At 36.8% G+C, this 13246-nt stretch overlaps 1 protein-coding gene across 1 annotated transcript in view; it reads right to left on the bottom strand.

Annotated features, from left to right (window-relative positions):
• The window catches only part of Col21a1 (collagen type XXI alpha 1 chain), a 148548-nt gene that overhangs the window by 110611 nt on the left and 24691 nt on the right, over positions 1 to 13246 (bottom strand). The window contains exon 2 of the mRNA XM_045157586.1: positions 551 to 674. Coding sequence (XP_045013521.1) covers positions 551 to 638 — 88 coding nt within the window. The 5' untranslated portion in view covers positions 639 to 674. The remainder of the gene's footprint in view (positions 1 to 550; positions 675 to 13246) is intronic.

Here is a 13246-nt window from a genome sequence, read left to right as displayed (position 1 = left end):
AAGACCTTACTTTATTATAGGAGGCTACATTTATAAGTATGAAATTGTGAATATAAGTAATATTTCAAAACTAAATATGCTATTTGTAAATAAATGATCATGTTGATAAAGCTAGCTATACATGATGGTTGTGTAGTAGAACTATAATCATTCAGGCTTGCCACCTATAATTCAAGCTTTCTTGCAGACAAACAGAAAAAAATAGTCAATTTTACAAGCTATTTAATACATTATTATCTCATTCAGTTATGTTAATATCCTATTAGGCTGGTACCTTATTTCCACATAACAGCTCTCACAGGCAGCTGGATTTGGACTCAATACCAGATTGTGAGTCACAGCCTCATGTGTAAATAGGATAAAACATTACCACAGAATGCTAGCAAATGACTTTGAGTGCTGTTTCCCCTCAGCAAATGTGTGATATTGCAATTCATTTAGTTTAGGAAATTACAGCATCAGAATTATGAGCAAGATCCATTGAACTACTGTTGTTTTATTTCCATAATTGATTTCAAATAACTGCGGAAACAATATTAATGGTTCTTACTCGCTCTCATTTCCCCATCTTCAGATAATGCAGAATTCTGGAGAAGCAGGGTCACCACTATCCAAAGAAATGTAATATGGCAAAACATGTTTCTTTTTAATTCAAGGTTTTGTATTTAGTATTCCTAAAAAAGGAAAAAGTTAAATATGTTAGAATATTATATAAACACAAATGCTCAGTCAGTGTACATTTAAATTAACTTTATTGCTATCTTTAGAATATTTAAGTATGTCTAACATAGCTGAATGTTATATATATATTAATATGAGGACAGTGAGTCTGCCTGAAGAAGGCCACAGTAGATCTTTTCATTCATAATTGTCTTTCTAAAATGCTGAGGCTTGCTCAGAATATTTACTCGTCTTTTTTTCCCATAATTAAAGTATACTGAATCTTTTCATGACATTTTAATAATAGAACAGTAGCAAGCAGTCCATATACATATACATATATATATATGGTGGAAGACCAATCAGGACATATGGTCCATTGCTTATTCAGAGCTAGTCCACTTGGGGAGTCTCTCTCTCTCTCTCTCTCCTGAAGATTTGTGAGAGATTTGTTGAGCGACAGTTGAAAAGCTTTTTCTTTCCTCCCATAAGCTACTTTTGGTTGCATGTTTGTCCCAGCAGTGAGAACTCCACAGGTGATGCCTGAATGCCTCTAGGTTTAAAAGAAAAGTAAAATAATGAACGTTACAACACAGGAGGGAAATTTCTGAGTCTGTCCCAGAAGGTTTAGCTTAGTTGGAGGAGCTCCCTGCTGACAGCGACAGGAAGCACCAAGAGGAGACAGCAGAAGCCATGGCTTAAGTCAGAGAAGCTCAGAAACTCTACACTGCACTTTTTGTATGAACATTTTAAGACTATGAAAGAGTAATGAGCCAGCAAATGATGTACAGCAGCCCCACTTGCAGAGGACAGGAGAAAGGCCAGGAAAACAGTCTCTTCCTGTCACATGGCAGAAACAGCTGTGGATGTCATTTCTAAAAGGCACTTGCTGGGACCGAGACTTAGTGGTCCTCTGTGAACCACACTTTTGGGAAATTCAGGACAAGTGTCACAAGGCTATATAGTGAAACCAAACAAACATACTTCGAGATTATGGGGAAGAAATATTGAATAAGAACAGCCCAGTAATCAGCAGGGTGGAGATGTGGTTGGAGTCAGTCTGCAGGGGAACACAGCCTTGGATGCTAGCAAGAAGCCAGACGTGGGCTGGAGAGATGGCTTAGCGGTTAAGCGCTTGCCTGTGAAGCCTAAGGACCCCGGTTTGAGGCTCGATTCCCCAGGTCCCACGTTAGCCAGATGCACAAGGGGGCGCATGCATCTGGAGTTTGTTTGCAGAGGCTGGAAGCCCTGGTGCGTCCATTCTCTCTCTCTCCCTCTATCTGTCTTTCTCTGTGTGTCTGTCACTCTCAAATAAATAAATAATTTAAAAAAAAAAAAGAAGCCAGACCTATAGAAATATTGCTTAGCTATAAGAGCAGTACTCGAAATCCAATGCACAAAGGTGGAACCAACATCTATGATCCAAATTCACAGAAATCTGGTGAGGTCAGAGACAGCATTCTTGAACCAACTCCTAAAAGACCTCCTACAATATGCAATACAGCCAGCATCAGGACTAGACCAGTGACCTGATCCTTCAAAGGACAGCCCAAAGCAACAACAGCATTGTACTCACCCCTGACAGACTACCCAGAGCTGTGACTCACAGAGCAAAGCAACCCAACCTTGCAGTGAAATGCTCAGGAGTACAACTGGCAGCTAGAAGCCCAGGGAAGAATGGTGAAAAGCTTGAGGCTGGAACCAGCAAGCAGGCCAGATTGGATTCATACTCTGTAGCCCATCCAGCATGCATGTCGTCATATTTATTCTTCTGGTGTTCCAACGTCCTCTATCTCTTCTCTATTCTTACAAAAATTTCCTTTTCCCATTCTTTCTTTTTTTTTTTCTTTTCCTTTTCATAAGATTCCTAAGTAAAATGGGCTGACATGGTTTGTGGGGAATCTTTGTCCCAGCCTCCTGTTTTAAGTTACCTGGTTGAATAACTTTAGTGCTTTCTTTTCATTCTACTTTTAACCAAAAATCCCTTATCTCTGTCCACCTTCTCCCTACCATTCTGCCATCTATTTAGGTTCTTTCTACTTTTCCATTCTGTCACCCCACACCTTTTTCTCACTTTCTACAAAGACCTGCAATAACTAATGTATTAGTGCACAAGTATTATTGGCGTTTAATTCCTAAACTGGTGGTGCTTAGGGGTGGTTTGATGTAGCAGCAATGAAAAGTAACTTATACATATGCCAAGGCCTCTTTCCCCCTCGCATTATACTCCTTTCTTTCTTTCTTTGTTATGTTGTTTTTCAAAGTAGAGTCTCACTCTAGCTCAGGTTGACCTGAAATTCACTATGTTCTGTCAGGGTGGCCTCAAACTCATGGAGATCCTCCTACCTCTGCCTTCCAAGTGCAAGGATTAAAGGTATGTCCCACCACACTTGGCACACAATACTTTTCTAGCTGCCTGACCTCCACAGACCCTCATTGCAACTTAATTAAATACATAAAGCTAAAAGTTTGAAGCTAGAATCCACATAGGAAATAAAACATGTGGTATTTGTCTTTCTGAGCCTGTTACCAGCAACATGAGCATTTACATTTTCTGAGTCCTTGTTTGCTCAAGTGCTTTCCTAGCATCTTTTATTTTTTTCCCTGTAGCCACTTGGATTTGTTTGTTTCTCTTCAGTCCTTCCTTCAAGCTCTGTAGAGCTTGGTTAATAGTGACAAATTCCTTTACCTTCCTTTTATCATTTAGAGTTTTTTTTTTTCCTCCTTCAATTATGAAAGATACTTTTACTGGGTGTGATAGCTAATCTCTGGTTGTCAACTTGACAGGATTTAGAAGCACCATGGAAAGAAATTGCTTGGCATATACACATAAGATTATAAGGTGTAAAGACTCACACTAACTGGGTGGCAATGTTCCATGGACTGGGGGTTCTGGACTACACAGAAGAGAGAAAGATAGCAGACCACCAGTGTTGACATCTTTCTACTTCTTCCATGCTGATGTGATGATGTCACACCAACTTCCTGTTCCTGCCTGATCTTCCCTGACCTGAGTGACTTTATCCTCTGGAACTGTAAGCCAAAATACATGCTCCTCTAAGCTGTTGCTGATCAAGCATTTTGTCACAGAAATGATAAAGTAACTGACACATTGAATGCAGAGGTCTAGATTCTGTTCTTTCAGAACTTGAAATACAGCATTCCTAGCCAAGAGTTACCACTGACAATCAGCTGTTATTCTCATGCCACTGCTTTTATAAGTGACTTAATCTTTCTCTCTTGTAGCTTTCAGTACACTTTCCTTTGTATTCCTAATGTTTCAGCAAGGCTATGACAATGGGGACTTCTTTCCTGGCCCTGTCTATTTTGTGTCCGGTATGCCTCTTGTACCTAAGGGACACTGTTTCCCTAGATTGTGAAACTATCTCCAATGATTTTATTAAAACTATTTTCCATGCCTTAGATATGGAGTTATTTTCCTTCTTCTATGCCCATAATTAGTAGGCTTGGTCTTTCCATGGTGTCCCAAAGATCTCATATGTTTTGTTCATACATATTTTTAAGGGAGGCTTTATTAGATCAAGAGAAAGAAAGAATAGAGACTATAAAGAACTCCTGCCTATGAGAAGGTGGGAGGGGGTAAAACACCCACACATACATTTTTTTTAACTGTAGCATTTTCTTTAACTGAATGATCTAATTCTTCTGCTTTGCTTTCAAGCCCTGTTATTTTGTCTTCAACAGAGTACTTTCTATTGGTGAGGATTTTCACCTAGCTTTTCACTTGACTTACTGAAATTTTCACTTCTATTTTTATTTTGTTTTTCCACAGTATTTCAATCCCCTTATTATATTTGATTTTCATAGCCTGAATTGAATCTTCATGACATCCAGTTGTTTGTTTGTGTTATCTTAGAATTTCTTCATGAGACTACTTATGTCCTATTTGAATTCATCAATGAATTTATGCACATCCTCTTTCAAACCTTAGAACATAAATGTAATCATTATTTTAATTTCTTTGGAATTCTGTAGAATTTAGCATGAGACCCTATATATAATATAATATAAAATAAAAAATAAAGTATAAAAATAAAACACAGAGGTATCAGGTATCAAGTTTTTAATACAATAATGTTATTTGCCTGGATAAAAGAAATCACAGCATTTTTCACAAGTACAATAACAGTACTTATTTCTGTCCATTTGCTGAATTTGAAACTTCCAAACACACAGGAATGCACACATTTTCCTCATTATTTACCAGATGACTTATAAAGAAGAGAGGGATTTTCTTAATCTGAATAGGAAGCCAAGAGATATGAGTTCTAACTCAATTTGCCTAATCTGTCTAATATGATATAACAAGATAATCCAAATTATATGAAATAGATAAAAGTAGAAGAAAGGGAAAATGCCATTGGTCAATGAGCAAGCTCAGGCTCCCACTGTGGTTATTAAACATATTACAGTATTATTGTGATTAGGGACTGCATAATATGATCTTATAGCATAGTTTTGCTGCAAATACTGTTTCCACCTGCATTGTTCTGTTTAGGATGAACATTCTAGTATTAGAATAATAATATTAATAACAATTTAACATTTAAGTAAAAAGCTAAACCTATTTTTCAAGGAAAGCAATGTGTAACTTCAGGAGACCTCAAGGAATCTAAAATTTGGAGCCAGTGATGAAACAACATGACATTATGTAAAAGGTACAGAAAATTAAGCCTGGAGATGATGTGGAATTTCACTGTCACCCATTTTAATAGTATGTTTAAAGTTCTTAGGGATCTACAAGCATTCTGTACAAGGAGTGAAATGCATGTTTGTCACAGCAAGTAGTTAATTCAGGTATGAGAAAATGAATGACTACAGATGCAAAATACTATGGTTATTTTTACTCATCAACATATACTTATGCATTAGTAATCAACAATGAAGACAATCTATGGCTTTGGGAATATTACACTAGCTGTTAGAAAAGTGGATTCTACTACCATAAAAATCTAAGCAAAATGAAGATGATACAGTGGGGCTATTTTCTTGGAATTGATTTTCTATTAAAAAAATAATTAAATGATGGGCTAGAGAGATGGATTAGCAGTTAAGGCATTTCTGTGTAACCTAAGGAATCAGGTTTGATTCCCTAGTACCTATGTAAGCCAAATGCACAAGTTGGGGCATGCACCTGGAGTGGGCTTCACAGTGGCTAGAAGTCCTTGTGTGTCCATTCTCTCTATATATGTCTCTCTTTCTTTCTCTTTCTCTCTCTCTCTTTCATAAATAAATAAAAAGAAAAAAGTTGACAATTCTGATATGTTATGAACCTACAATAAAAAGTAAAATCACAGCCAGGCATGGTGACACACGCCTTTAATCCCAGCACTCAGGAGGCACAGGTAGGAGGCCACCTGTGAGTGAGTTCCAGGTCAGCCTGAGCTAGAGTGAGACCCTACCTTGCAAAAAAAAAAAAAAAAAAAAAGTAAAATCAATTAAATTCTTTTAAACAAAAATATTGTGTGTCATTTCGGTCTCTTTTCATTCAAAATAACAAATTGTAGACATTTAAGAAACAAGTCTAGGAGCCAAAATATTTATTCCAATGAATGAAATTGGCTGGCTGTATGGTTTAGAATTTACCATAAAATGATGCTTTCAATTCCATCATCTGATTAGCCTTATCCACAAAACCTTTCTTGCATGAACTTTACACAGCCAATTATATCTATCAGTTCACTGGTTTGGGGGTACAGAGGCTCAACTCTCCCAATAGCAGAGGTTCAGCACTCACAGTATGAACTACTAGACAGGCAACTCATCTAGCCTTGCCTAGTTTCCTGTTCTTCACAACAGCCTTTTAAGTACTATGATAAATATTAAATGGGATAATAACACTCAGGCTATTTTAAGATCAAACAGTGAGTTTCAAGTATTTGCATTTCACTTTTTAATTTCTCCACAGGTACTGTTTTCTAGACAAGAGTCTCTATTGTACATGTTTTGTATCCCACAGAGCCCTTCGCCATGCTGAGACATAGGACTCAAATATTGGCTGCATCACATCTCAGATGGGAACTAATTGTATATATGAAAAAGTACTTTTTTTCACAGCTTTGATGTGGGCATGGGAGAAAATAAAAATGAAAAATGTCAAAGTCAATGTTCCTTCCATTTCTAAATCAGTTAAATACGAAATTAAAAGCCTATTAAAAGCATGAGGTAATTTTAACATAGCTTGCAATAATTTTAACTGGAAGATGAGCAAAGTAAAAATATAAAACAAAAGTAACAAATCATGGGGACTGGAGAGAAGGCTTAGCAGTTAAGGTGCTTGCCTGCAAGTCCAAAGAATCTAGGTTCAATTCCCCAGGACCCATGTAAGCCAGATACACAAGGTGGCACATGTATCTAGAGTTTGTTTACAGTGGCTGGAGGCCCTGGCTTGCCTATTCAACTTGTTTCCGTATACCTCCCCCCTCCCTCTTTCTCTCTCTCCCAAATAAATAAAAAAGTATTTTAAAAAGAAATCATTATAGTATATAACTAACTTAGAAATCTTTTTGTCTGTAGCTACTGTCATCTCCCTAAATGAAAATGTCCCTTTGAGCTTAAATTAGTATTTTTTAATTGAAGACCTGTTTTATTTTTCTTGGAACAGGATTATAATCATTTCAGAGTTTCAAATTCCATGATAAAGAAGGGGATAATGGGGTTTCAGAGATGGGATGAAATCATATTTCCATGGAAACCCTGAACTAGTTTTTACAGACCAAGTTAAGTTGGCAATTCTGGCAAGTTTCAACTATAAAAATAAATTTGGCAGCCTTAAAAATTGTACCAAGACTGTTACAAATGTAACTCTACCTAGCAAAAAAAAAAAAAAAAAAATCTTTTAAACTGGAAAGAAATACAACACACAGAAGTATCCCAGAACAAACCTAATCTAGACCATGGTTGTCCTCAGATTCCAGTGCTGGGACAGGGACCTCTCTGCAGCGAGGAGACTTAGCATCATCCCACTGAAGCTTTCTTTCTTTTCCAAGTTGGAGATCATGATCATGGTATATGGTTGTTCAGCAAAACAAAAATAAGATGCCAAGATATTCATGACATAATAGTTTAAAATAAATTATCTTATACTTCACATTTCCTAATGCTTTTTATATTTGAGTACTTCATTGCTATTCAAGGAATAGTGCCAACCTTTGGTTTTGTTCCATGTGATTTCTTTCATGTGAGTCACTACTTTTAGACACAACAAGAAACGCCAAAGGGAACAAATACATATCCCACTCTGACTCAAATTGCTCAGCTGTGCAACTTTGATCAGCTCCTCAATGTGCAATTACTATCTCCCAATTAAGTTTTATACATACGAAAAGCAATTCCAACTTGGAGGCATGCTTGGTTCTTACTCTTCCCTTTGAACTTTTACTCACATGCTCCTTCCTCTCTTTTCCTTTGTAGAAAGCCTTAAGAAATAAATGTCTTCACTTTATTCCGTTCATCTCCTCATGTAAATGTTCATCCTACTATAATAAATTTCTCTGACAATGCAGGTTGCAGATCCTCTATGTTCTTATTTATCCCAGACAGCTGATTTCAAACACCCCACTAATAGGATACTTACATTCTCTGGACTCCATCTCTTGCTCCTGACCCCTACCTTGTACCTGTGAAGTGCCACCATCATTACCTGGCACAGCAAAGACCTACCCACCAAGGTAGGAACATTTCTGGATACTTTCCCAAATGTAGATTGTTTTGTAGTTTCCTACACATGCTTCTGGAAAGCATGCATAGATGACACAATGTAGCTCAGTTAAGATAGGATTAAATTCTCTCTACCCATTCACTATATAACTTAAGATTCTTTTTTTTTTTTTCCTGAATCTTACCATTCTTCTCTCTAAAGTCAAAATAACTTCACCTTTCTACTTTGAAAGTTGGACAGTCCTATGAGAAGTGGCATAGAAGCACTTTACACAGATTTTAGTTGCTTAGATTTACACAAATTTTGTTTTGTTTTGTTTTGTTTTTCAAGCTAGGGTCTCACTCTGGTCCAGGCTGACCTGGAATTAACTCTGTATCTCAGGGTGGCCTTGAACTCATGGCAATCCTCCTACCTCTGCCTCCCAAGTGCTGGGATTAAAGGCGTATGCCACCACGCCCGGCTAGATTTACATAGATTTTAATCTTTTTTAAGAACTAAATATTGTTTTTCTTTCTCCCTTAAACATGTTAGCAAGAAATACAGATAGAAAAACACGTGATTGCTATGGTTGAAAAGAATTATCCTTTCCTGAATACTCAAGGCTCACTATCTGCAAATTATATGTTTTCACCTGGTACTTTCCTGTAAGGTAAGATGTATTCATAGGTAAGTGTAGCTCCAAGTTCCCTGACTAGCTGCTCCATTGAAGCAATATTTGATTCAAGAATCCCCACAATGTCTTATACATTATAGGTAAATAAGTTACATATTTTTGTAACTCATATTTCACTGGTATGATACTTAGTTTCATTTTATTCATTATGGAGATTGATTTACAAGCATCTACTTGCACTTTCTGAGACAATGACTGGCTGGGACACAGTGTACAGAATATGTGGATGGCTATGGAATGTTATCCAGTCCACTGGGACATTAATGACTGTGTTCCAACAGACCAACCAACTGAGCTCACCCAGATACCATCCAAACCCACATGAAGGCCAACATTATTGTTTCTAGAGAAAATATTGTTTTAGAAACTACATAGTTTTACTTTTCAGTTGTAAACCTAATAAAACCCAAAGGTGACACAACCCAATATAAAAACAAAAGAAGTAAACTCTGCTCACACACGTTTTCTTCCTGGTATAGGAAATCTTTAAAATTCTGATTCATCCTAGGACAACTTACAAAGGTGTTGAGGGTTCTGTTCCCTCTCTTTTACTCTGTTCTCTAGTACCCAAATAATTTCCACTGGAATTATCAACTGAGCATCTTCATTAGAGCCAATGACATATAAATGTGAGACTAGTTGCACACAACAATTAGGACTGGGCCATTTGCAGCCTCTGACAAAGAAGAGATCCCAGGTTTCCTTCTTGTACCACCTGTAGAAAATTCAGACTGTTGCCAGGTGTGGTGGTGCACGCCTTTAATCCCAGCACTTGGGAGGCAGAGGTAGGAGGATCACCATAAATTCGAGGCCATTCTCAGACTACATAGTAAATTCCAGGTCAGCCTGGGCTAGAGTAAGACTCTACCTCAAAAGAAGAAGAAAAAGAAGAAGAGGAGGAGGAGGAGGAGGAGGAGGAGGAGGAGGAGGAGGAGGAGGAGGAAGGGGAGGGGGAAGGAGAAGAAGAGGAGGAGGAGGAGGAAGAGGAAGAGGAAGAAGAAGCAAGAAACAAGAAACAAGAAACAAGAAACAAGAAAGAAAGAAAATTCAAGCTGTATTTTCTTCTTGAAACATATCTTTTGACCCAGGGAATAGGTTCTTCCCACATGAAAGATAAGCTGGATTTTTCCATACCTGCTAGTATTTTTAAATATTTTTTGTTCATTTTTATTTATTTATTTGAAAGTGACAGAGAGAGAGGGAGAGAAAGACAGATAGAGAGGGAATGGGTGTGCCAGGGCTTCCAGCCACTGCAAACAAACTCTAGACACGTGAGCCCCCTTGTGCATCTGGCTGACGTGGGTCCTGGGGAAACGAGCCTCGAACCAGGGTCCTTAGGCTTCACAGGCAAGTCCTTAACCACTAAGCCATCTCTCCAGCCCACCTGCTAGTATTTTTAAATAAACAATGAAATTTTAGTGAGATTTACTGACTCAATTTTTTATTTTTATTTATTTTAAAATATTTTAATAATTTATTTATTTAAAAGCGAAGAGAGAACAGATAGAGAATGAGAGACTGGGAACACCAGGGCCTTCAGCCACTGCAAACAAACTCCAGACACATGTGACACCTTCTGCATCTGGCTGGAATTGAACTTTGGTCTTTTTGCTTTGCAGGCAAGCACCTTAACCACTAAGCAATCCCTCCAGCCCGTTTTGTTATTTTTAAAATAATATTATTACAATATCATTTCTTTCTGAAAATTCAGTACAGGGGGAAATAAATTTGTAGGTTTATAAGATGATTTTAGTTTTTTAGAATATGATTGTATATTCCAGACAGCTTACAAATGTTCCATATATTGAGTAAGCATACTAAATGCAGTGGAATATATATTACTCAAATGGCTTTCTAAAAATATGGTCAATTTTAAGTAACTATCTAAGTTACAGAGTTTGAGTGCAATATAAGATATTGTATATTTCAAAATAAGGAACATAGTATTACTGAAGTATATGATTAACTTTTAATTAAAATTAAAATCTATAAATGGACATAGTGTGAGTTTTTAATGTTTTATTTATTTATTTATTTGCAAGCAGAGAGAGATAGAGAGAAAAGAGAACAGACAGAGAGAATGAGCACATCAGGGACTCTAGCCACTGCAAACAAACTCCAGATGCATGTGCGGCTTTGAGCATCTGGCTTTATGTGGGTACTGGGAAACCAAACCTGGATCTTTAGGCTTTTCAGGCAAACACCATAATCACTAAGACATCTCTCCAGCCCCACAATGTGAACCTAGGCAACTGGATCAGTGAATGAGTATTGCACCTGGATTTCCATTCCTGAATGAAGTCTACCAAGTAAGTCGAGATTTTATCTATGGTTAACTCAATCAGCAGGTTAGAACACAAATTCACCCAAATTAGAACTTTCCATAGCACTAAAAGCTTAAGAATTGTCTCAGAAACTCAAAAGTATTTCCATGAAATACATTTAATGAGTAATGAACTTAAATGCATTTAAACTCCACCATGGAGAAAAAACATAAAGGGAATAGTCAATAAGAAAAATAAGCCAAGTAACAGATAGAAGGCAAACTCATTGAAGCTAAATCTTCTAACCAATACTAAACATACCATAATGATACAGCCAATATCAAATTCAGGCCCAGTGATCCCCAAACTAGACTTTGTCCAATCTACCTTCCTCCCTCCCTTAACATGGGGAAAGGCAGACTCTATTAATAAGCAAACAATGTGTAGGCATGCAAAATAGCTTTCCCATAGGCAATATCCCAAGAAAGTAATGGAAACAACACATATATCACACTGAGCAGTACCTTATCAGCCAGTTTTCACTTTACAAAGGAAGTGACCTTCATGGTCACTGAGCAGCTCTGAGAGCTGGGGGTTGGATATGTAAAAGGGTTATATGTAATTACATATTTATTCAACAAAAACATATTACCTATATTATACATGTATAGTATTTTGCACCATATAATATAGGAGTGCTTGATAAATGTTGTTAGATGGAAATAAATAATATCCAGGCATTAACTGGTTCCATCTCATCCCAATCAGAATGGTTATCAATAGGAAAACAAACAAGATCTTTGGCTGGACATGATATAGGGAAAAGAACAGTTGTACATAGCTAGTGTATTGTAATCCTGTGAAGCCACCATGGAATTTAATTTGGAAATTCCTCAAAAACTAAAACTTAACTAATATGACAAAGGAATCCCATTCCTGGCATAAACCTAAAAGATTATAAGTAAACATACTATGCATACACACATCCATATTCAATGCTGTGCTTTCCACAGTAACTTAGAAATGAAACCAGCCTACATATTCCCCAACAAATGAATGGAAAAAGAAAATGTGAATAATGTACAAAATTAAATAGCTATAAGGAAAAATGAAACCATGACATTTGTAGGAAACTGAATAGAATATTTAATATTACATTAAATGAAGTAAGACAGACTCTGAAAGACAAATATTGTGTGTTTTCTCATGCATGGAGAATATAGATTTAATTATATATACATGTCTGCATGTACATGAATGCATATATATGTGTATATCATGAAAGTAGGAAGAGGACCATGAAACAGATCAAGCAGGTTTTTAGGAAGGGGGAAGAGGGCAATGGAATTCATGTGACATGAAAGCAGTAGTGAGGGTGGGAAAGAACAGCCAGCAATAGGAGTGGATCAGAACAAAGTAAAATGACATTATGTATGGAAATGCCAAAATAAAACCATCCATCTGTTCACTAACTGAAGGGGAAGTTAAGGAAGTATGGAAGGGAATATGCTCAGCATAGTCATATGCAAATGTCCTTCTGTAGCACATTACCATGTACATGAATATATACAATAAAAATTATTAATGAATAAAATCAAAAGCCAAAGTGCCTCCTGTTAATTGATAGTTTACAATTCTTATTGACACATTCAGTATACTGTTGTGCATACAATCCAGGGTTTCCCAACTGTGACATTTGAGATAACACACTCATTGCTGTGCTTTCCTGTACATTTTAGGATGTGAGAGGAGTACCCACTAGATGCTAGCTTCTGTCATGACAGACAAAGAAATGTTCCATCATGTGGACAATGGATGCCATGGAACAAAATCTTCCCACAGAAAACCACTGATGTAGTCAACACTGGTTTGCCTCAGAACTGAAATCAGATTTTTATTAAACAACATTAAATTTGAAGTTTTTAGTCTTAGTTTTAATACTAGGAACTAAGTAAATTTTTTTTATTC

Source organism: Jaculus jaculus, chromosome 8, assembly GCF_020740685.1.
Source record: "Jaculus jaculus isolate mJacJac1 chromosome 8, mJacJac1.mat.Y.cur, whole genome shotgun sequence".
In the NCBI taxonomy this organism is placed as follows: domain Eukaryota; kingdom Metazoa; phylum Chordata; class Mammalia; order Rodentia; family Dipodidae; genus Jaculus; species Jaculus jaculus.
Note: the sequence above shows the minus strand (reverse complement) of the source record. Positions and strands in the feature narration are given on the sequence as shown.